A 24,448-nucleotide genomic window follows, 5' to 3' on the forward strand; every position below is an offset into this window, starting at 1 on the left:
CTCTTCGAATTGATAGATAGACATTTGTTTTTTTTTAATTTATTAATTACATGTTTGAAAAGTGACGAATCTAATTAATAATACTTTTTAAAAAACGAACGTTATTAATATTTTAGATGTTTGAAATTTTACAATAATGTAGAACTTTTATAAATTTATAATATTTTGATCAATGATATTCAATTTTAAAAAAATATCAATTAACCAATAAATTAATAAATTATTATTTTAAAAATTATTTTTTGATTGAATGAACGTGGTTTTGGTTATATATGTTTATTTTCATAGATTTTTATAAGAGTTTTTCTAAAAAAATTATAATTTTAGTAATTTATTAAAACTATTAATTTAACATATCAATTCAAGTCGAGACTAAAAAAAATTTATCTTTTATAAAAATTATTAATTTATCAAAAATTAAATTTATGAAAGTTTATTTTATCATTTTATTTAATTCTAAATTTTATAATAGAAAAAACATATATGCATATAAAATCTAAAAATATTTTTATAATTATTAATTATGAATATAATATTTTTCTCAATCTCGATAAAATACTCTTATGTAAATCTATGAAATTTAATAAAACACAATTTTCTTATATAATTAATCTCTATATTCATTTTGAATCATAGATACTTTATAAATAATAATTTATTAATTTATCAATTAATTAATGCATTTTAAATTAATAAAATATCATCAACGTTATATTATTAATTTATAAAAGTTCAACTGCAATATTATAAAAATTTTAAACAACTAAAATTTTTTAAATCATAACAATCGCTTTTTTTAACATGCAAAAACAATTAAATCTGTAAATATAAAACTAAAAAATAACAATGAAAAAAAATGGATATTATATATATAATATATATATATATATATATATCTCCCTATATATAAAGAATCTTCCCCTTAGACACCATATTTTTATTTGTCGAAATTGTCCTTATGTAATATAAATATTACACTTTTACTTTTTTTTTTTTTTTGAAATTTTGATATTTCAAATTTCCATATTTTTTCAATAAATTTTAAATTTATTTTAATATTATTTTATAAATGAAAAAATTAAATATTATCGAAAAAATAATATTTATACATAACATACAATATTATATATATTATATGATTTTATACACACGCAACGCGTGTGTGCGATTATGCTAGTATATATAATATATATGCTATGAGGAGTAGGGGTTTCAAACCTCAATTTCTCGAAAATAACAAATGAGAAGTCGGGGTCTCAAACCCCAACTCTTCAATGAAGTGGGGTCTCAAATCCCACGTTATTATATTATAATCGTGTGTTTAATTTTTACTGTATACGAACGATCAAACATATACAATTAAGGACGGTTCTAAGTTAGAGCAGACTAGGTTATCACTCAGGGTTCATCTTGAAAGTAGTCCCTATTTATATATATATATATATATATAATTAGTTTTTAAAATATTATCTCAATAATTTTGATTAATAAAAAATTATAGAACAAGATAAAAAACAAAACAAAAGTCTAAAACATTCATCAATCAAGGGTATGACAAAATGGTTTTTGAAGGATGATATTAGGTGATTCTATCTATGCTATAAAAGGAAAAAAATCCTCAAAGATTTCATTTTTTCCTGCAAAACAAAATGATCATCCAATCATATTATATATAAATAAAATACATTGGAAAATGTTTCTGATCATGTAACATAATATAAAGTCATATAATATCTGGTTTAAATTATGGGGTGTGCTGTATCGTCCAGCTCAACCCACTCCGCTCTGGCCAACCCGCAGTCACACACGTAGCTCCATAGTTAAAAAAGAGAAAGGACCACAAACATCACTCTCACGCTACAGCGCGTGTCTCCCAACCTCCTACAAAAGGTTGATTAAGATAACAGAGGGCCACGGTGGGCTCCTACCACCAATCCCAAACAAGCATCTCTTTGAGCTCCACGTTACCACTTCTCTCACTCTGTATAATGGCACCAACCCCACTGCCCTTTCTCTACTACCATCAACATTTTTAGCCCCCATGTTTTGCTCTTTGTTTGCCTCTGTGCCTCGATAAGATTCCCTTTTTCTTTTCTTTTTTTTCTTCCTGGGATTGGAGATTTCTTGCCTGGGATGGAGGGGGCGAGCAGTTGTGTGACGGCGCCTTTTGTCATGAAGACTTATCAGATGGTGAACGATGCGTTGACGAATGCTTTGATCACGTGGGGTTGCGGGAACAACAGCTTCATCGTTTTGGATCCGCTGGATTTCTCGCGGAAGATTTTACCCGTCTATTTCAAGCACAGCAATTTCGCTAGTTTCGTGCGCCAGCTCAATACATACGTGAGTGATTCGTGAGCTTCGGGGGGTTTTTTTTTTTTTTGTGTCGGGTTTCATTGTTTCTGCGTTCGGGTGGCTTTTGCTGGGATTTTCGATTTTTAATCTGTGGTTCGTTTGTGGGACTTTGTTTGCTTAGTTTTGTTCTTTACTAGGAGATTTTTTCATCTCGGTCAATTGATACCGGCATGGATGAACAGTGGGAGAGCGTCTCTGTTGCTCTCAACTTCGGAAAATCATATATTTTATAAAATTATCATTGACTGAGAAACATTGATTAGCTGCGATTCCTTTTTGGGTTTTCATTAAGTTTTTTTCTTTTTGGTATGGCAACAACTTGGCCCACACTTACTAACCTCCCATTACCATTTGTATTATTGGAATTGGTGCAGCCGAACCGAGTTTGGTTCACTTGCCAGATTGTCTACTTGAAGCAGTTACTTGAGAATTATTTGACTTTTTTTTTTTTTTTTTGCCATCTTTAGTCCATCAAACAAAATATGTCAAAATGAGTATATGCCCTTTGTAGTTTTTGATTTGGTTGTTAGGGAAGCTAATCTGATTACAAGGAACATTTTTTGGGGATTAACAAGAAAGAAAATGATTCAGTCTCTTCTCCTTCAATCAAGACTCTCTGCTGTTCTCTAGTACCCCTTCTACTTCTCATTTTCCTCTCTGATCCTTATTGTTCCCTTATATGTTAACATTTCAATCTATCTGCATATGTTGTCATGGACCAAAATTAACTATGAAAACTAGAACTATAAAGGCTCTACTGAAAACTTCTACAGTAGAACTTATCTGAGAGGGATTTGACAAAACGGGCTCAATCGTTGCTCATCATGGATAGATGGTAAATAAATGGAGAGTTTTTCCAAAAGGATTTGGGTCATAGAGGATAGCTCGGTGTTATTTACTTGGAAGATTAGCGTTGTTATACACATTTTAGTTGGGAAACTAAGTTTGACTTGTGTCTTGTGGGATTAAAAGTGATTTAACAGTAATCCAATAAAAATCTATATTTCTAGAGCTTCTGAGAAACAGCACACTTTTGTTGTATCTCACTATGCAATTATGCCGAATCATATATGGCCGCACTTCTTGTGGTTACACCTGTTCGGATTATTTAACATTGTTTTAAGCTCTCTTATTTTTTCCCATGTTTTGTATTCAATACTGTGATAGTTATCCTAATCTCCTAGTGTGATGATTATTTCTTTTTTTTTTTTTGGCTTTTATTCGATATGTGAATGGATGCCATTCCCTTTGATGTGGAGTTCATCGTAGTATTTTCTGTAAGTTGTGCATTCAAGTTCGGTCTTTAAATGCTTAATTTACCGGTGAAATGTATCTCAGAGCTCGGTAGGACTCTGTGTGTACTTTGTATTGTTTGGATCGAAAAAGAACTTCCCTTTAATTTCACCTTTAATTTCCTCCAGGGATTCAAAAAAGTCGATCCAGATCGCTGGGAGTTTGCAAATGAATGGTTCTTGCGTGGCCAAACACAGCTATTGAGCAACATTGTTCGGAAAAAGCATAGTACTAAAACTTACACTTCTCATCACAAAATCGAAGATGGTGAATTGTTTGATGAGAAGGAGCTAGTGATGGAGATTGCAAAGCTAAGGCAAGAGCAAAAGAGTTTAGAACAAGAGCTAGAAAGCATGACTCGTAGGCTTGAGGCAACAGAGAAACGACCTCAACAAATGATGACTTTCTTGTACAAAATTGTAGACGACCCCGAGATTTTACCCCGGATGATTCTTCAGAAAGAAAAGACGAGGCATCTATCGATCAACGACAGCAAAAAGAAGCGAAAGATAACGATGTCATCTACAACTTCATCAAATTCTTCATCGGGAATGGCTATGTCTAGCTCATCAGTCGAGAGTGAAGAAGCTCGAGAAGATAGCACATTCAAGGAAACAACCCCAATTTCTTCCTCTGATGGAAACTCAAATACCGAGATTTGCTGCCAATCTTCGACACAGTTCGAGTTATCATCACCCGAATTGTTGCATCAGAGACAAAGCATGGTTGTGCCTGCTATTAGTTTAGAAAGTCTCGCTCCTGCCAGTTTCACGAGCTCGTCGATGCTAAGCTCATACAATGAAGATGGTGTGTTCGGGGCCGTTTCACCTGCTATAGATAACCTCATGGACTATAGTAACTTTGAAGGATTTAATGGTGGTTATTTTGGAGAACTGTTGACTTGGGAGAATGATAGTGATACACTACCTCATCCATTCCCATTCTCGGAGAGTGGCCTCTAGCAGGAATTCCAATGTTCAATTGGGATTTAGACATTTTTAGGCAATTCTGTTCTCATCTATTCCTTCTGTAGCCAAATAGTAAGTTCGTTTTACGATAAGTGACGCTATATATTTGTGTGTGTCTCGGATTATTTCCATTACAAGTTATTTAAGTTGTATATGTAATAAACTCGAAGTGTAATTCCAACGAGTTGTAAAATTTGTTGGTTCTAGAAGTTGCAAATCTGTAGTATATAAGACACCTCAAGGTGTTGGTGTATATTTTCTGTGCTATTTCTTTGAGCCCTCCCTGTGGATGACCTTGGAATTTTTGCATGCAACTCTCACCATCCTAGCCCAAGTTGTGAGGCCCATTTTGTTGCCCAGTTAGGTATGAAGGGAATGACAGTCTTATCTTGCGGATCACATTCATTTTTATTTTTAGTAATGGTAATAGAACTCGTAATCGTTATTTTTCGATGTGTATTGAGTTATTTTTGTATTAACGTAATAGCTTGCAAACCACGGTAGTCAGTTAAACCGTATTAAGGAAACTCAGCGTAACAGACTTATCCGATAAAATGTTTATAAAAGGGATCGAACTCAAAATAATTAGTCGATACTCACATTCACATATATATTAATATAGATTCACATCTATTTTTGGTTGCAACTTAGTAAAATGATCCGTATAATCTAGCCTCTAGGAGCTCAAAATAATGTGGATCCAATAAGCCTTTTGGGTTCTAATTTACCTTATATTATTCTATTGACCCGACACGGCTTGAGTCACACTTAGTTTTAGGTCAACAAGATAATTTTTTTTTTTTTTTTAAAAAAAGGATACATGTATATATGTGTGTTATGTTACAATCTGGAGGTGAACTTCTGTTAAAATATTTTTTTTAACCTCGCATCTCCTACATAAAAGAAGAGAATTGTGTGATTGTACCTTATAAATTTTAGAGATCCTTCTTGGTCTTGTGAAGAAGTATATGGATTCTAAAAATTGGTTTAATTCTTTATTTGAAAATTTTATGCTCTGTGGTTTGATTTTGATAGCAAATAGAGAATTGGAAGGCTTGGGGGCGGTCTGAGGTCTCTTCGATGGAACAAAAGCAATGATAAAATTATAGTTTGATTTTATAGTAAATATGGATGAGTAATGGGAGTATTTTGGTTATTATATAATTATCCAAAAATTTAAGAAATGGCTCTAGCACGAGTCTTGAGTGTGTGCTCGATTGTTGGTTTTAAGAATACATTTAAAAGTGGATGCTTTTTTTTGGCACGTAAGATCCACATAAACTTTTCGTATAGTGATAATATGTCCTTAAATGCTCTTGAGACGGTAACTTTAGAATAACAGATACTTCATCCGTCTCATTCATTTATCCGATATTTATTTTTTCATCCATCTCAATTATATAATCCAGTTTGAACATTTTTAAAAATAATTATTTTATAAAATGTCCATTTCTAAACATTTTAATTTGCGTGAAAAATGAGAAAATGATTATCTATTTTGATTTGGTTCAATCATTATTGCGAGCATTTAATGGACCTGAAATGATTGCCCCAATCTTATTTGCAGAGAGGCTGGACCAATGGTGTCAGGGACTAGGAGTCACGATATTACACGAGATCGAATGCAAAATCCACAAAATGAACCCAAAATCGACTAACCATATTTATATCTTACACCAATTTTTTGGCGCTACCAAACTAGTTTTGCATTGACATTTGACGCCAAGTTGACGCAGTGGTCTCCTCCAATCCAACGCCAAACGTTGGCATTACTATTTTTTTTTAAATCTTAATATGAAAGCGTAGTTTGTGCTGTGATTTGGGGACATGGGTATTTAGAATATAATTAACGATAATTTTATTTCATGACTTAAAAATTGAATATTTTATTTATTTAAAATAACTATAGTTTATAATTTCAATTATTTAAGGAGACAATGATAAACTTATTAATATATATGTTGTTATTAAAGAATCTAATAAATTTTGTATGGTATTTTTGGTGAACTAAATTGTTTGAGGTAAATGAAAAGGATAAAGAATATTCTTTCTAGAGTAAAATTTAAAATTGATAGGTTGAAAATGTGTTTTGTATTAGGTGCAAAAATTTACATTATTCTGTTGTAAAACTTGCAATAAAATAGTGTATTTTGTTGGAAATGCATAAGTAATAAGCCTATCTTTAAGTTAATTCTATACTAGCAATGACTTAGAGGATGTTTGGCTAAGATTATTAAAAACAACTTATAAGATCCTAGAGCTTAAAAAGTTGTTTAGGAGCTTATAAACTGTCAAATCTTATTTTGAAAATAAAATGTTAAAGTGTTTGGATGAACTTATTTTTAACAACTTAAAGATATTGATAAATTACCAAAAAAGGTATAATACTATGAAAGTAATGTAAATAGTTATATATATATATATATGTATGTAAAAAATAGTTTTAGAATTTTATAATAAATTTAAACATATATTAAAAAATAAAACTATTTTATATTTTAATTTTTAAAAAATTGATAAATTATGTAAAATGATGGGTAGGGGCATGGTTTAATAAAAAATATAAAGATAATATAGAAAAGTAAAATGTTACGCCTTAAACGCATATAAATCTCGAATTATGAGATTAATGTTTTTAATGCATTAACAAGTCTTATTTCTCTATGTTTTGATGATTAACAAAACTAGGTTAAAATGTTACTAATATTTACATTGAGCTTATTACAGAGTTAAAATTTTCAAGATGAATTAATACTAAATTCATACTCAAGATCAGAAACAAAATTCGAAGAAGTTTACTGCTACGGGATCGGAAGCTCCGATTGGAGATCGGAACCTCCGATCATGATCAGAAGCATCTTCGGAAGCTAAGGGTAGATCGGAAGCTCCGATCTTGGTTCGGAAGCGCCGATCTATTTCAGGGATTTTTATAATGGTCGGAATGACGAACGGAAGCTACGAAGAACAGGTTCGGAAGCTCCGATCTATGATCGAAAGGTCCGATCATTTTCTATGGAATATTATATTGTTCGGAAGCAGATCGGAGGCAACGAAGTGAAGCAGATCGGAAGCACCGAACATGATCGGACGTTCCGATCCTGAACGGCCGCCTGATAATCTTGTCCGGAAGACTTTTGCCCGACACCATATTTATTGCGCCGATCGGAAGCTCCGAAGTGGATCGGATGTTCCGATCCAGTACACCCGCGTGTCTCAGAATTCAAATTTCGGAAGCTCCGATGCAGGGATCGAAAGTTCCGATCGATGCCAAAATTTCAGCTATAAAAGGAGGCATTCCGAGGCCATTCAATCCATCCCAACATCTTCAAGTCTCTCAATCCTCTCAAGCATTATTCAAGCCATTTGTTGAGCAATTTGTAGCCCCTTTTGAGTGTTCAAAATATATTCACATATCGAGTTGTATTCGGGGTTGTAAAATCGAGGGTTGTTAGTTTGTGAGTTGGTTGCTCGGTTTTGTAAACACTTGTGTGTGAAGCCAAGTGTATTTTACGAGTGTTGAGGCTATCCTTGGAGCCCTTAAGGCCAAGAGTGTTGAGTTGTATCGGCGCGGTGATCGTGTCAAGTTGTAAGGCTATCCTTGGAGCCATCAAGGCCAAGACGTTCGAAGTGCTAGTGGATCCTTGGTTAATCGACTTAACCAAGAAGGGGAGACGTAGAAGATTTATCGTCGAACTTCCATAAACATCTCTTATCCCTTTTACTGCTTTATTTACATTACGCATTTATTTACCGCACTTATTATTTGATTGCTTAAGTCTTCCGCTTGCGTACTTGCATAATCGCTTTAAATTGCTAAAGTTGCCAATAGAACCTAAATCCCCCCCCCCATTAGGTTCTAACAAGTGGTATCAAAGCCATTTGAAAATACTTTTCAAATCCTTTTTATGGCAAACCTAGCGAGTGATTATGCTCAAGGGCAATCTACTAATCGCCCTCCTCTTTTTAATGGCATAAACTACGGGTATTGGAAAAATCGTATGTCCCTATATATCCAATCCGTAGACTATGACCTATGAAAAGTGACGGTGAAAGGTCCCTATACACCTATGAAAATAGTTGATGGGGTTGAAATTCCTAAGGGAATGGATGACTTTTCAAAAGAGGACATGAAATTAATTTTGCAAAATGCTAAAGCTATGAATATCTTGCATTGTTCTTTAGATATGAACGAGTACAACCGGATATCGATGTGCTCATCCGCTAAAGAGATATGGGACAAGCTAGAGATATGTCACGAAGGCACCAACCAAGTGAAAGAGACAAAGATCGACTTACTCCAACTCAAATACGAAACATTTGAGATGGAATCCAATGAAGATGTTGACACCATGTTCCGAAGGCTTACTCAAATCATCAATGAGTTAGCACAATTGGGAGAACAATATCCTACCAAGCAAGTTTGGAGGAGAGCTCTTCGTGCCCTACCAAAAGAATGGGATGCAAAGAGAACCGCCATCATCGAATCCAACAAAGGGGACACTGCCGCCTATGATCTTGATCAACTACATGGGACCCTAAAAACCCATGAGTTAGAAGTGTCCACAAGAAAAGAATCAAAGAAAGAAGATGTCAAACACAAAGGGATAGCTTTGACTACACAAGTCGAAGAAGATGACGATGATGACATGGCTCTCCTCGCAAGAAAATTCAAGAAATTCATGCGAGAAAACAAATTCAAGAAAGACAAGAAACCTGAAAGAGAAGTGACCTGCTACAACTGTCAACAACAAGGTCACTACGCCAATGAATGCCCACTCAAGAAGAAAGTGGACAAAGGAAAGAAGAAAGCTCTACTAGCTACCTGGAGTGATAGCGACGACGACGACGAGGAAGCAAACCTCTGCTTCATGGCTAAGAGTGATGACATCGTCTCTGACGACGATGACGAGGTACCTACTTACGATGAACTCTTACATGCTTATAAAGATATGTTTGATATGGCTAAGGTTCTTAGAAAAGAGAATAGAAATCTTAAAAAGGAATTAGAAACTAAGGAGTATGATAACCTTAGACTTAAGGATGACCTAGATCACCTAGAAAAATCATTCGATAAATTCAATGTGAGTAGCAATAAATTGAACAACCTACTAAGCATGCAGAAATGTAGCTTTGATAAGGGAGGAATAGGCTATGGTAAGAAGTCTATAGACTTTGCTAGTCTAATAGCTAAGGCTAAGATGAGATCACCCCCTACTTGTTCTTATTGTTGCAAATCTGGTCATGTTAGACATAAATGCAGATCATTGAAATATCAATATGTTCAAAAGAGCTATATGAAATGGAGGCCTAAGAGTACTTAACAACTCATTAGTCGGCATTATGAGATCACAATCTAAGGGAGTTCAATATAGACCGGCTTAAAAATGCCTTGACTTGCGGCTGGTCTCCCTGTTGAACGTTGCTCTGTCCAAGGAAATAGGTTTTTAAAATGGCCATATGCCCTACCTACTACTGGGAGCACTCTTAGAAAGTGGCGATGATGTTGCTATGAGAGACTGAACTCTTAGAAGTCTATTTTGTATCTCTCTTTTCTAACATTGTGGACCCAAAAGAACTAAAGGGTACCAAAACAATTCTTTTCAGGGAACTAGGAAAACTGTTCTCCCTAGCATATGGTATCTAGACAGTGTATGTTCTAGACATATGACGGGGAACAAGGATCTACTCCAATCAGTCAAACCTAAGGAGAAGGGAACAGTCACCTTTGGAGACAACAGCAAAGGAGTCATTGAAGGCATCGGCTCAATAGGTATATCTAATTCTTGCCTAATTGATGATGTACTCCTAGTGAAAGGGCTTAAGCATAATCTACTAAGCATAAGTCAATTGTGCGATAGAGGTTATGAAGTCAAATTCACTCCCCAACACTGCACTGTATCATTTATTAGTGACAAATCCATAAATTTCAAAGGATATAGAAGTGAAAATGTTTACAAGGTTTCTTTAAACAATTTATCTTTATCAAATATTAAAAGCCTTGTATCCTTGAATGTTGATGACAACATTCTTTGGCATAGACGACTAGGTCATGTTGGTCCTAGTACCATAGAAAAACTTTTTAAACTTGATTTAGTTGTTGGTATGCCAAAACTCAATTTAAAATTAGATTCTATTTGTGATGCATGTCAACTTGGAAAACATACAAGGGAATCTTTTAAAAGCAAAAATTTTATATCAACTTCTATGCCCCTTGAACTTCTTCACCTAGATCTATGTGGTCCCTCGAGGAACGCTAGCCTAGGAGGGAAGCTTTATGCATTTGTCATTGTGGATGATTTCTCACGATTCACGTGGACATTGTTTTTAGCCCACAAAAATGATGCCTTTGATTATTTTAAAACTTTTGTGAAACGTGTTGAGAATGAGAAAAATCTTTCAATAAAGCAGATCCGTAGTGACCACGGAACTGAATTTCAAAATGAGAGTTTTTCAAACTTTTGTGAAGAGAAAGGCATCGGTCATAATTTTTCTTGTCCTAGGACTCCTCAACAAAACGGGGTCGTTGAGAGGAAAAATAGGACACTTGTGGAGATTGCGAGGACCATGATATGTGAGCATTCTCTACCAAAATATTTTTGGGCTGAAGCAATGAACACTGCCTGTTACATCATTAATCGTGTATCAATAAGGCCAATTCTCAAGAAAACTCCATATGAATTATGGATAGGGAGAAAGCCTAACATTTCTTACTTTCGAGCTTTCGGTTTCAAATGCTACATCCATAACAATGGTAAGGACAACCTTGGCAAATTTGATGCCAAATCCGACAAAGGTATCTTTCTCGGATATTCTACCTCAAGTAAGGCCTTTAGAGTTTTTAATAAACGCACTTTACTTGTTGAAGAATCTATGCATGTTATTTTTGATGAATCTATGTCTACTATTGTTCGCACTAACATTGATGATGTAGAATTACTCGAAGAAGAGTTGGCTTCCTCAAGCCTAAATGATATAGATGTTTCCGTTGAGGAAACACCACTTCCGAAAGAGTGGACGCTTCACAAAGATCACCCAATGGATCTTATCATCGGAAGTCCTTCGAAGGGAGTAGCCACTCGTTCTTCCCTTAATAATATTTGTAATCATCTTGCCTTTGTTTCGCATGTTGAACCTAAATGCATAGATGATGCTTTGTTAGATGATGCATGGATAATTGCGATGCAAGATGAGTTGAATGAGTTTAAACGCAATGATGTTTGGATTCTTGTTCCTAGGCCGCATGATAGATCTATCATTGGTACTAAATGGGTGTTTAGGAATAAACTTGATGAGCATGGTACAATCACTAGAAATAAAGCTAGGCTTGTTGTTAAAGGATATAGTCAAGAAGAAGGCATAGATTATGATGAAACTTATGCGCCTGTTGCTAGACTAGAATCCATTCGCATGCTACTTGCTTTTGATTGCTCTAGAAATTTTAAGTTATTTCAAATGAATGTCAAAAGTTCCTTTCTTAATGGTGAATTGAAAGAAGAGGTTTATATTGAGCAACCTGATGGCTTTGTTGATCTTTCTTTGCCTGATCATGTGTTTAGACTAAACAAAGCATTGTATGGTTTGAAACAAGCTCCTCGAGCTTGGTATGATAAACTGCCTACTTTCTTGCTTTCAAATGGTTTTTTAAGAGGAAAGATCGGCATTACCTTATTTACCAAGAATGTCAAAAATGATCTTTTGATTGTGCAAATTTATGTTGATGATATAATTTTTGGTTTTACTGACGAAACTCTTTGTCAAGATTTCTCCAAGCTTATGCAGGAACACTTTGAGATGAGCATGATGGGGGAACTTAACTATTTCCTCGGATTGCAAATCAAACAGTGTAAAGATGGGTTCTTTGTGAACCAAAGCAAATACATTAAGGAGATTCTAAAGAAGTTTGGGATGGAAAACACCAAATCATCATCCACACCTATGAGCACAGCAATCAGACTCGACAAGGATGAAAATGGTAAAACTGTAGATCAATCTTCCTTTCGTAGTATGATTGGCTCCTTATTATATGCTACTGCTAGTAGACCGGACATTATGTTTAGTGTTTGCCTGTGTGCACGATTTCAATCATGTCCAAAGGAATCACATTTGTTCGCCTTAAAACGCATTTTCAAATATCTTTCAAATACTCCAAATCTCGGCTTGTGGTATTCGAAAAATTCTTTCTTTGATTTAAAAGCATATTGTGATGCCGACTTTGGTGGATATAAGATGGACCGAAAAAGCACTAGTGGAACCTGTTTCTTTTTAGGAAACTGTTTGGTTTCTTGGTTTTCCAAAAAGCAAAACTGTGTTGCGTTATCAACGACCGAAGCCGAATATATGGCTGCCGGTAGTTGTTGTGCGCAAATTCTTTGGATGAAGCATCAATTGCTCGACTATGGCGTCTCTTTTTCAAAAATCCCTATTTTCTGTGACAACACTAGCGCCATATGTCTAACAAAGAATCCGATTCAACATTCGCGCACCAAACATATTGACATTCGTCATCATTTTATTCGTGACAACATCGAACGAAATGAAGTTGAACTTCAATATGTTGACACGACAAATCAAATTGCTGATATTTTTACAAAACCACTAGATGAAAATATTTTTATTCGTTTGCGTGGTGAACTTGGCATGATTGAGTTGTAATCACTTGTAGGCATAAATTAAATTTAATGTCATATTAAGGGGAAGCTTAATATTAAATTCGAGTAAATTAATTTTGGATAATACAAATCAATTGTATTTATTCAAAATTAAGAAGCTCACATTTTTATGTGAATTATTTGCTTAAATGTTAAATAAAATAAATTTTAAAGAGTCGAAATCATGCATTCTTCCTAAGGCAGATCGGAACCACCGCTCCAGATCGGAACCACCGATCCAGATCGGAACCTCCGATCTTTATCCCGCCACTTTTCATCTTGCGCGGTAATTTTTCCCTCCAAGATGCCGATCGGAACCACCGATCACGATCGGAACGTCCGATCCCCATCTGATCCGACTTTTCAAATTACTTTTCACCGCCTTATCTTTAATTACCGCCTCAGGATCGGAACGTCCGAAGCCTGTTCGGAGCTTCCGATCGACACGTGGCCTTACCTCAGTGGACCGCACGATCGAAACGACCGATCCAGATCGGAGCTTCCGATCGTTCCATCCCCTATAAATATCAGATCGCTCATTCCGATTTCTTGCACCTAAATTTCTTCTCTTATCTCTATTTTATCCGATTCCAACACATAAAAATGCCTGTCAAACGCCGTCGCGATCAGGCGAGTTCTAGTCGCCCTATTATTGTCCGTGATCCTACCCAACCAGCTGTTTCTAGGCCCATTCCTGATGATTATTTACATCGTCAGATTCATCTGGGTCGTATCTTAGATACTACCTACTTGGCCCAATCTCATCTCCTACTGTTGAACTTAATCAATGCTCAACATTGGGAATCCTTTTTTCAGCCATTTGTCCCCGACCGAATCTTTCCTCCACTGATTCACGAGTTCTATGCCAACCTTGAACTCGAATTAGGGCATGGTGATATCACCATTGCCACCATCGTTCAAGATAGGCATATCATTTTTTCTTCTGCTGATCTGTCCTCCTGGTTTGATCTTCCCAGGAATGGACCCGGTGAATACTTTTCCCAAACTTGGCCACAAAATGATCCAAACTTTGATCGTGATCTCTTTCTTTCTACTATTCTCGGTCGTCAAGCCACTGCTGCTGACGATCGAATCCATCTCAAGAGTCTTTGTCCTGATTTCCAAATCATTCAAAAACTCATCACCACATCTATAGTTCCCCGCAGTGGAGACCTCTCCACTTGCAAATATCTGGATTTATATATTCTTTTTCATATCATCTCCTCTCGACCTTTTAACCTTTCGCGCCTTGTTATGCAGACTATGCATCACACGGCAACGACGGCTAAAAAGGTTTCCTTTCCTTTTGCCCGGTTTATTAACCGGATTTTGAGTCGTTTTGATATTGATTTTGAGGGGATCCCTTCTCTTGAAATCCAGTCGAGTCATATCATCAACCATCAGTCTATTATCAGGATGGATTTATCTTGGAATCCTGTGTATTCTCGATGGGTTGATGATCCTAGTCGAGCTTTTTCTAGATTTTTTCCTATTTTTGATTTTCATCGAGACTTTTCCTCTCTTCCTCACTCTATCCAAACCAAAGGCTTTCCGACTGGTCCGCCCAACACTGATATTCCATCCTCTTCCAGTTTTGAGGCCTTTGCGTCTACCATTGGTGATCTTCCTTTTCAGGCTCCTGAGGTTCCTCCTACACCAATAAACCAATTTCCTAGCGACCGACTCTTCGAGACTCTTCATCGCATTGAGACGAGTATGCACACTCATTTTACCGAGTTGACTGCTAGAGTTGCCTCTCTGAAGACTCGATTTGATGACTTCGCCGCTCGCTACCCTCCTCCGCAGCATGATAATGACACTTAGATTTTTATTTTATTTTTATTTGTATTTTTTCTTTCTTGCGCTGTATTAAAAATTTATTATTTTAAATGAAATTGTTGAGTACTTTTTTAATTCTATGTTTCATTACTTTTTGTTTATCACAAAGGGGGAGAATGAATGGTTAAAATATTAATTGGGATAAAATTTGTTTATCTGATAAAATTTGTTTATCCGTTAAAATCTGTTGCTTATAAAAATTGTTTATGATTATCGTATATTTTATCTCCTGTTTTTAACCAAGTTTTGTGATCATCAAAAAGGGGGAGATTGTTACGCCTTAAACGCATATAAATCTCGAATTATGAGATTAATGTTTTTAATGCATTAACAAGTCTTATTTCTCTATGTTTTGATGATTAACAAAACTAGGTTAAAATGTTACTAATATTTACATTGAGCTTATTACAGAGTTAAAATTTTCAAGATGAATTAATACTAAATTCATACTCAAGATCAGAAACAAAATTCGAAGAAGTTTACTGCTATGGGATCGGAAGCTCCGATTGGAGATCGGAACCTCCGATCATGATCAGAAGCATCTTCGGAAGCTAAGGGTAGATCGGAAGCTCCGATCTTGGTTCGAAAGCGCCGATCTATTTCAGGGATTTTTATAATGGTCGGAATGACGAACGGAAGCTACGAAGAACAGGTTCGGAAGCTCCGATCTATGATCGGAAGGTCCGATCATTTTCTATGGAATATTATATTGTTCGGAAGCAGATCGGAGGCAACGAAGTGAAGCAGATCGGAAGCACCGAACGTGATCGGACGTTCCGATCCTGAACGGCCGCCTGATAATCTTGTCCGGAAGACTTTTGCCCGACACCATATTTATTGCGCCGATCGGAAGCTCCGAAGTGGATCGGACGTTCCGATCCAGTACACCCGCGTGTCTCAGAATTCAAATTTCGGAAGCTCCGATGCAGGGATCGGAAGTTCCGATCGATGCCAAAATTTCAGCTATAAAAGGAGGCATTCCGAGGCCATTCAATCCATCCCAACATCTTCAAGTCTCTCAATCCTCTCAAGCATTATTCAAGCCATTTGTTGAGCAATTTGTAGCCCATTTTGAGTGTTCAAAATATATTCACATATCGAGTTGTATTCGGGGTTGTAAAATCGAGGGTTGTTAGTTTGTGAGTTGGTTGCTCGGTTTTGTAAACACTTGTGTGTGAAGCCAAGTGTATTTTACGAGTGTTGAGGCTATCCTTGGAGCCCTTAAGGCCAAGAGTGTTGAGTTGTATCGGCGCGGTGATCGTGTCAAGTTTTAAGGCTATCCTTGGAGCCATCAAGGCCAAGACGTTCGAAGTGCTAGTGGATCCTTGGTTAATCGACTTAACCAAGAAGGGGAGACGTAGACGATTTATCGTCGAACTTCCATAAACATCTCTTATCCCTTTTACTGCTTTATTTACATTACACATTTATTTACCTCACTTATTATTTGATTGCTTAAGTCTTCCGTTTGCGTACTTGCATAATCGCTTTAAATTGCTAAAGTTGCCAATACACTACAAGAAAATCGCAAAACGACAACGGATATTATCCGTTGTCGTAGGGGGGGATAAAACCGTTGTAATTGAGGGCGTTGTAAAAAGCATGCCCTACAACAACGGTTTATATCCGTTGTTGTAGCTATTATACCACAACGGTTTTGCAACAGTTTTTAACCGTTGTCGTATGTCTCAAAAGACAACGGTTCTGCAACAGTGTAAATCCGTTGTCTTTTATTATTTAAGACAACGGGTTTGCGAAAGTGTATATCCGTTGTCGTTTGTGGCTTACGACAACAGTTTTGCGACAGTGTAAATCCGTTGTTTTTTGTGGTATATGACAACGGTTTTGCAGTAATGTAAATCAATTGTTTTTGGAGTCATTTTGCAACAGGTTAAATCCGTTGTCTTTTATTAGAACAAATAATTTTATATTGTCCGACCACATGTTAAAGTCGTTAAAACCGTTGCCTAATTAATCTTCATACGAACTATAAATATTAATAAAGAAACCAATATAAAATAAAATATTTGCTAGATTCAATCCATGAAAATGTTATCTTCAAGTTCCAAAAGAGTTACAAACATCTAATTTGGAAGATAATGCTATGTAATCAAAACTCAAAATATCCCAGCTAATATAAGATAAATGTAACAAAAATAGTTCGAAAAGATAATTGTATCAAAACATAAATCATGTGTTCTTGATAAAGATGTTCACGACATGACTTCTACGCATTACCAAGGTGATCTGAAACACAGCTCAATCCTTGCATCAAAACTCCTTATGCATTACTCCCTCGTTGTCTACAAGAAAACACATTCTCAGTCCAAAATTTTTGAAAATGCATGCAGAAGAGACCATCTTTACAAAATTATCAACACAATATCAACACAAACTTAGACCAATTTAAACATGGAATCCAATCACAACTAGAAAACTAATCTCTCCCTTGTCATGGGGAAAAAAGAAAAGAAAAAAACTCAGCAACTCCAAAGGGAAGGCAGTGCACATGAAGAGGATTTTTATTCAACTCATTTAGCATTTGTGATAAACAACTATCAATGCTAATTGCAAACTAATCACTCGCTTGTCATGGGGAAAAAAGAAAACAAAAAAACTCAACAACTCCAAAAGGAAGGCAGTGCACATGAAGAAGATTTTTATTCAACTCATTTGAAGAGGATTTTTATTCAACTCATTTAGCATTTGTGATAAACAACTATCATTTAAAAAAAAATAAATAATCAAACCTTTCAATGATTTTACTGATAGTAAGCGGCCCATGTTCAACCACCTCACCAGTAATCTCATGTCCCACAACACAAAGGCTGGGAACCAGTAATCTCAAGTCCCACAACACAAGGGTTGGGAAAAGGAAGCTCGTCTTTGATCACATGCAGATCGAAGTGAAAAACTCCACAGGATGCATTATTCAAACACAAGAAAAACAACCTATTATTTTACAACTTTATAGATTAAGGAACATGTAGAGTTGAGGAAAATTCTAAACACTCCTAAATGCTCTCCGGTATAAATTCTGACGCAAAATTCTAATTTTAAGTTGAGATTTGAATGTAAGTTGCAGAAAACTAGAATTGTCATAAATCCTCACATGTCTTGCAATCCAACTAAAACCAAAATTAATTGTACAATAAATGATATTTTACCAGTGCTCTAAGGCATCCAATCACTTAGTAAAAATCTCCTCAATAAAATTTATCAGCAGATACCTTTCCATATGACTGGCCATAACCTGAGTAGTCATACCTGCAGATATGATGCACATAAGATATTCAATTGATACACTCGATCAAAAACGATAAATCTAAAACAATAGAAATATTTTTGTAGTATGTTTATTTTATGAACATAACTATCAAGTTAATGAGAAATTGATATATGAACTTTCATGTTTGAAATTCTTGTATATAATACAACATGTGGACCAAATGGAGGCACCATGCTGCCAAGCTAGCCTTACAAAGGAAGGAATGGTGTTGCGGCTCGCAACTCCAGCTTTGGACTCACGCAACAACATGTGTTTTCAAATTGTATTTAAAGGTTTAATTCAAATCAAAGTCCTTTAAAAAAATTCATATGGGAGGAAAATATAATACAATAAAATTTAAACCATTTAATTAAATATTTATATTTAATATAGAAAATATATGATGGACTTAAGTAGAAAATACCAAATCTATCTATTTCAAATCATTCTAATGGGATCATCCTCAATATGTTTTTAGAAGTTTGTTACATTAAAGAGGGAATAGTTGGACATTAAATCTTTTGATTGATTATTGAAGAAAAAATGTAGTTTGTTATTTATAATCATGACAACTAATTTCATACGTAATGTAATTCATTCCAAATTATTCAAATCGTACAGATAAGAAACTAATCATATTTTGTAGTTAGAAATTTTTAGAAACAAAAAAATGTTGTTCAAATATATATTATATAAAGCACCAAAAAAAAAAAAAAAAATCACCCAACCAAGATTCAAGAAATATTTCACAAACAGATTGATTACAAACAAATATCAATCATCATCCTAATTAATCAATCAAGATCGATAAACAAAAAATAAAATTCGAAACGAACAAAAAGAATGGAAAACCAAATGACATATTACTCTTAATTATGTACTTAAATTTATTAAATCCCTTCGATTTAAGCTCAAAATTTACCTTGATTAAGCTGATTATTTCCCCCGAAAACAATCATTTTCCTCTCCGAGGGCATTATGGGAACAAACCTGTACACAGCTTGTTCCCTGCAGTCACTCACCATGCATGGGCCAGGAACAATCATGTACTGTCCGTTGTGGTACGCGCCTCCGTTGCCCGATGCCGGAGTCCGGTAATAAACCGCCGTCTCCGCCGCGGAATCCATCGCCCAATTCCATACGCTCGCGTGATTCCCGGTTGTCTCCTTGAACATACCCGGAATCTGCAGCAGATCCAGAGGAGGCCCGACGCTGGGCTGGTACTCCTTATCGAACCAATTAATTGCCATATTATATCATTTACTCAACATAATAACTATAAGCAGAGGTTATGGATTACACGATCTTTCAAGCTTGTCATCTGTAAGTGATGACCTACCGAAAATATACAAATATGGGGCCAGGTGAACACCATGGAGCCATGTTATTGACTTTATAATCTGGATCGTATTGCTAAGCAAGAAAAGATAGGAGACAAAATATAAGGCTAAAACAAGGAAAGACTGTAGCCCCTAGACAGCCAAGTAAATGCTACACACAATTTTGAGATGTTAAGAGCAGGAGCAAGTCCAACCCAAGGATGATGAGAAATGATGAATAAGACACTCAAAAATTTAAAATACTAATCAGTCTAATCAAAATTTTCAGAATTACACCGTGAATATTAAGTCAACTTTGCACGCCATACCCATGTCTAATTTTGAGTCTCCAGCTGCTTAAATATAGAATCCTGAAAAAATATAAAAATTTTGGTTACCAGAAGGCAATGAAACATTAGAAAACTTGAGATACCACACGTTATGGCTTCACATCCTAACATGATGATGGAAGTTTATGCCAAACCCACTTGTCTCCACATATATAGTTCCGAACACAAAACTAAACAACTGATAAGACAATGCGTTAAGAATATTGAATTGGTCCAGGACCCATAGCAATCCGAAATAGCAAATCTAGATTCTAGTTAGGCTGGAATATCCCATAACCTTAAAGCAAATAAGCTGTAACCAAACAGAGGAGGTTCACGGTGGTGCTGAGCTGAGGTGGAAGAGTGGCTGGACGGCCGAGATCAGATGAATTTTAAAGCACCAGGTTCAATTATTGATCTCCAGCATATTGAGAACAAGCCGCATCTGATTTATTTAGCTACACCAACTTAATTGAAATTATTGTGAAAGAAGTTAAATGCAAATATACAACATATATATATATATATATATAAACACACGTTGATGCAGCCGGCGCTTCTGATTGCGGAAATGAGAGGCTTCTGATCTAGCACTTGCTTCGAAGAAAAAACACAAATTACAACATCCACTTGCTTCAAAGCTTCCATTAAACTAATTTCATCTAGCAATGAACCATAAGGGCAAAACAATCAGATGCAAAATTTTTGAGGGAAAACAAAAAACAAAAAATTACTGTTTAGGAGGTTGCCTTGAAGATTTGGAGACAAGCATCGGAGAGGAAACAAAATTTTTGAACTTTTTCTGGATTAGAAAACGCAGAATTTTTGACGAGGCCGAATGTTTGATAAAATGCGCTTAAACTGGCTTTTGCGAACTCAAATACGAGGTTTCCGGTGAACCCGCAGATTCAGTCGTAAATACAACCTTCAATCGACCAAAAACAGCTAACAAAGTTGACGAAATCGTGAGGAAGAAGATCTGCAAGAGGGGCCTAATTTCTAGCTTTTATTGCAATTTAGGACATAATAGAAAGCTTCAAAGCTTGGGTATGCTGGAACAAGGTGTCAGACCCTGTCCGGAGACGTACGTGTGAGGGCGGCGAAAATCGAAGGCTGAAATGGAGATGCGACGGGAATGGTGCTAGGGTTTCAAAGCATATCCCCACCAAGTGCATATGTTAAAAAACGTGGACGAAATTGAATTATTGTAAAAATTATTAGTCAAAACATTAAAAAAAAATGTTGACTTTACTAAAAGGAAAAAAACATAGACAACGGTTCTAAAAACCGTTGTATAAACTGTTGTCATACGTTCAAAAAATTGCTCATAGACAACGGTTTTTAAAAACCGTTGTCTTTGAATATGAGGTTTAAAAAACCCATTCATAGACAACGGTTTAGAAAACCGTTGTCTTTGACCTATGAAAGACAACGGTTTTTTAAAAACCGTTGTCTATGAGCGGGTATTTTGAACTTATGACAACAGTTTTCAATAAAACCGTTGTTAAAGGGAAAACAACAACGGTTTTTTGAAAAATCCGTTGTCTATCAAGTGTTGTTGAATCCTAATATTCTTGTAGTGATAGAACCTAAATCCCCCCCATTAGGTTCTAACATAAAATATCAAAAAAAGATCTGTTTTAAAAAAATAGAGGTGATATTACTTTTTTTAAAAATAGCTTATAAGCTGTCAAACAGCTTATTTTAATACGGACAAATAAAAGACGTCCCATGCTGAAATATCACAAGCACCCCCTCGTACCGGGCCGTCGTGGTCTAAATTTCCATCTCCAAGAAAAAACACTCTGATCTCCTATCATAAAAATCCATAGCTTCCTTGCTAGCACATTCATAGGTTGTTCTCAGATGTGGCACTTTCGGACTAGAAGAGGCTGCAGATGAACTATCATCCGATGTGGGATTTCCAGCAAGAGATATATCGAAGAGTTAGCGCCGGGCGCTCGCCTGCTAAATCTAACCAGCTAAGCTAGCCTAAGCTCGTTTCGTTGCTTGAATGTTTGTATGCAGATAGTCCCATGTCTTATCAATAGATACATTTTACAGTTCCGCCTTTTTATCCTATGTCGAGGCACATGCAGCGTCTCGAAAATCATGCCCCACTGCATCAGGCAGGTTGCTTCCTCTGTCGTTGCCGGCGAGCATATTTGGTTTGGTATTGTTACCGCACATGACTGTTTAGGGCCAGCCAAAGTTAGAACTAGATTGGAAAGCGAGCTTATAAGTTGTTTGGAAAATGTTTTATCAAACAGAGATTTGACAAGCTTATAAGCTCCAAAACAGCTTATAAGTTGTTTTCTAGAGCTTATAAGCTCAGCCAGACACCCTCAAATCCAATAATAACAAAATAAGTAAAAGTGAAAATTAAGAGGGTGTTTGACTAAACTTATTAAAAACAGTTTATAAGCTCTAGAAGCTTATAAGCCGTTTTTGGAGTATATCTTATTTTAAAAATAAGTTGTTAAAGTGTTTGGATGAACTTATTTTAAATAACTTAAAGATATTGATGTGTTTGGTACTATAAGATTTTTTTATTTTCGAAATTACCAAAAAGGATATAATACTATGAAAGTAATGTAAATAATAATATACATACATGCAAAAATAGTTTTAAAATTATCATAAATGTTAAACATATATTAAAAAATAAAATTATTTTTTATTTAATTTAGAAAAAAAAATTGATAAATTATCTATAAAAAATGAGCAGAGGGCGTGGCGAAAATTTAATAAAATATATAAGGATAATATGGAGAAGTAAAATATCAAAATAATATTTTTTCTAAAAAAGTACGGTGACCTTACTTTTTTAAAAACAACTTATAAGATGTCAAACAACTTATTTTGACAACTTATAAGTTGTTTGACAAAAAATTTGCCAAAGAAATTAGAAGAGCTTCTGAAACAACTTATAAGTTGTTTTCAAGAGCTTATAAGCTCAGTCTTAGAGGGTGTTTGACTAAACTTATTAAAAGAGCTTATAAGCTCCTAGAGCTTATAAGCTATTTTATGCGCTTATAAGCTGTTATGACTTATTTTAAAAATAAGGTTTTAAAATGTTTGGTTAAACTTATTTTAAAAAACTTAAAGATGTTGATATGTTTGGTATTATAAGATCTTTTTATTGTCAAAATTACTAAAAATGGTATAGTGCTATAAAGATAATGTTTCGAGTTATACATATACGAAAATAGTTTAGAATAAACCTATATTTAAAAAAATAAAACTATTTTAATATTTTATTTTATAAAAATTTATGTGATTTGGAAAATTTTTTAAAATAATATTTAAAATTTAATGGATGGAGGATATGATGAGGATTTATGAAAATATTGAAGGATGTTTTGGAGAGACAAAATATTAAAATAAGATCTTTTTCTAAAAAGTAAGGTCACCCTTAATTTTTTAAAAATAGCTTATAAGCTGTCAAACAGCTTATTTTGACAGCTTATAAGCAGTTTGTAAAATTTTTTACCAAACAAAATTTAAGAGCTTATAATACGTCAATATTTTTTTTAGTACATTGACGTAATATCTCAACACTTGATTCAATCACATAAAAAAATATATATGAGGATTTTTTTTATTTTTTTATTTTTTAAAGGTCTATCTTTTAGAATAATTTAGATGATGCATATGAATCTGATGCAACCATTAGCTCATAAAAAGTTTAATTCTTTTGTAATCAATATATATATATATATATATATATATATACACGAATGATAAATTCATATATATAAATACTACAACGATTTATCAACATTATAAAATAAGATATATATGGTTCGTTTGAAGTTTGTGATAAGATAAATAATATAAAGATAAGTAATATATTGTAATAAAAAATAAATAAAAATGATAGTTAATATAAGATTTGATTTGATTGATTATAATTTGTTTGATTTGATTGATTATATTTTATATAAAAATAATAAATTACTATTTTATTCTTTTAATAATTAATAAAAATATGAATAATATTATTTATAAATGATAATATAGTAATTTAAATTCAATGATTTGATTGATGTTAGATAAATAATTAATAATTTGATTGATGTGAGACAAATAATTGAAAGATGAAAAAAAAAATTGAGACTAAATAAGATGATTTATATCTAGATTACCAATATGCAACTTCAAACGAATCCATAAACAATTAACATTATGTCACATTCCGAAGTCTTTTCCCTCCGTGCTATTCAAGTCAAATTCCATATGTGAACACTCTGCAAGCCCCATTTAATTCAATATATATCAACTACCGGCACACGGGGAAATGATATGTTTCACCAGTGAAATTCATTTGTTGAGGATCTGAATAATTCATTATGAGCATGGAGCCATCACAAAATACATGGATTTGCTAATGTAGGATGGGTGTTACATCGAGTGAAAGTCCTGTGGT

At 34.6% G+C, this 24,448-nt stretch overlaps 2 protein-coding genes across 4 annotated transcripts; one reads left to right on the forward strand and one right to left on the reverse strand.

The window, feature by feature from the left end:
• The first annotated feature begins 2,001 nt into the window (after window positions 1–2,001).
• Window positions 2,002–4,786, forward strand: LOC140875466 (heat stress transcription factor A-7a-like). Of its 2 annotated transcripts, none has more exons than XM_073279151.1 (2): window positions 2,002–2,343; window positions 3,777–4,786. In XM_073279151.1, the coding sequence occupies exons 1-2, from the start codon at window positions 2,134–2,136 to the stop codon at window positions 4,608–4,610; spliced, it is 1,044 nt and encodes a 347-aa protein (XP_073135252.1). In that variant the 5' UTR covers window positions 2,002–2,133; the 3' UTR covers window positions 4,611–4,786. The 2 variants fall into 2 exon arrangements, with proteins under 2 accessions (XP_073135252.1, XP_073135253.1); XM_073279152.1 differs by lacking the exon at window positions 2,002–2,343 and adding an exon at window positions 2,997–3,632.
• Window positions 4,787–17,160: 12,374 nt separating this feature from the next.
• LOC140876444 (uncharacterized) lies at window positions 17,161–20,108 on the reverse strand. 2 transcript variants are annotated; one of them, XR_012148794.1, is made up of 3 exons: window positions 19,294–20,108; window positions 17,854–18,370; window positions 17,161–17,406 (listed from the first exon to the last, which is right to left on the reverse strand). XR_012148794.1 is itself a non-coding variant. In XM_073280411.1 (2 exons), the coding sequence occupies exons 1-2, from the start codon at window positions 19,619–19,621 to the stop codon at window positions 18,291–18,293; spliced, it is 408 nt and encodes a 135-aa protein (XP_073136512.1). In that variant the 5' UTR covers window positions 19,622–20,108; the 3' UTR covers window positions 17,743–18,290. The 2 variants fall into 2 exon arrangements, 1 of the variants encoding a protein (XP_073136512.1); XM_073280411.1 differs by lacking the exon at window positions 17,161–17,406 and having other exon boundaries at window positions 17,743–18,370.
• Between the last annotated feature and the right edge of the window lie 4,340 nt (window positions 20,109–24,448).

The sequence above is a fragment of the Henckelia pumila genome, chromosome 1 (genome assembly GCF_033568475.1).
Source record: "Henckelia pumila isolate YLH828 chromosome 1, ASM3356847v2, whole genome shotgun sequence".
Taxonomy (NCBI): domain Eukaryota; kingdom Viridiplantae; phylum Streptophyta; class Magnoliopsida; order Lamiales; family Gesneriaceae; genus Henckelia; species Henckelia pumila.

What these genes read in the sequence shown, in the direction of transcription:
- LOC140875466 (XM_073279151.1), top strand. Translation starts at nt 2,134, where the DNA reads ATGGAGGGGGCGAGCAGTTGTGTGACGGCGCCTTTTGTCATGAAGACT. An exon ending in TGCGCCAGCTCAATACATAC is followed by an intron (nt 2,344 to 3,776) that starts GTGAGTGATTCG and finishes AATTTCCTCCAG; the next exon opens with GGATTCAAAAAAGTCGATCC.
- LOC140876444 (XM_073280411.1), bottom strand. Translation starts at nt 19,621, where the DNA reads ATGGCAATTAATTGGTTCGATAAGGAGTACCAGCCCAGCGTCGGGCCT. An exon ending in AAATAATCAGCTTAATCAAG is followed by an intron (nt 18,371 to 19,293) that starts GTAAATTTTGAG and finishes TCATATCTGCAG; the next exon opens with GTATGACTACTCAGGTTATG.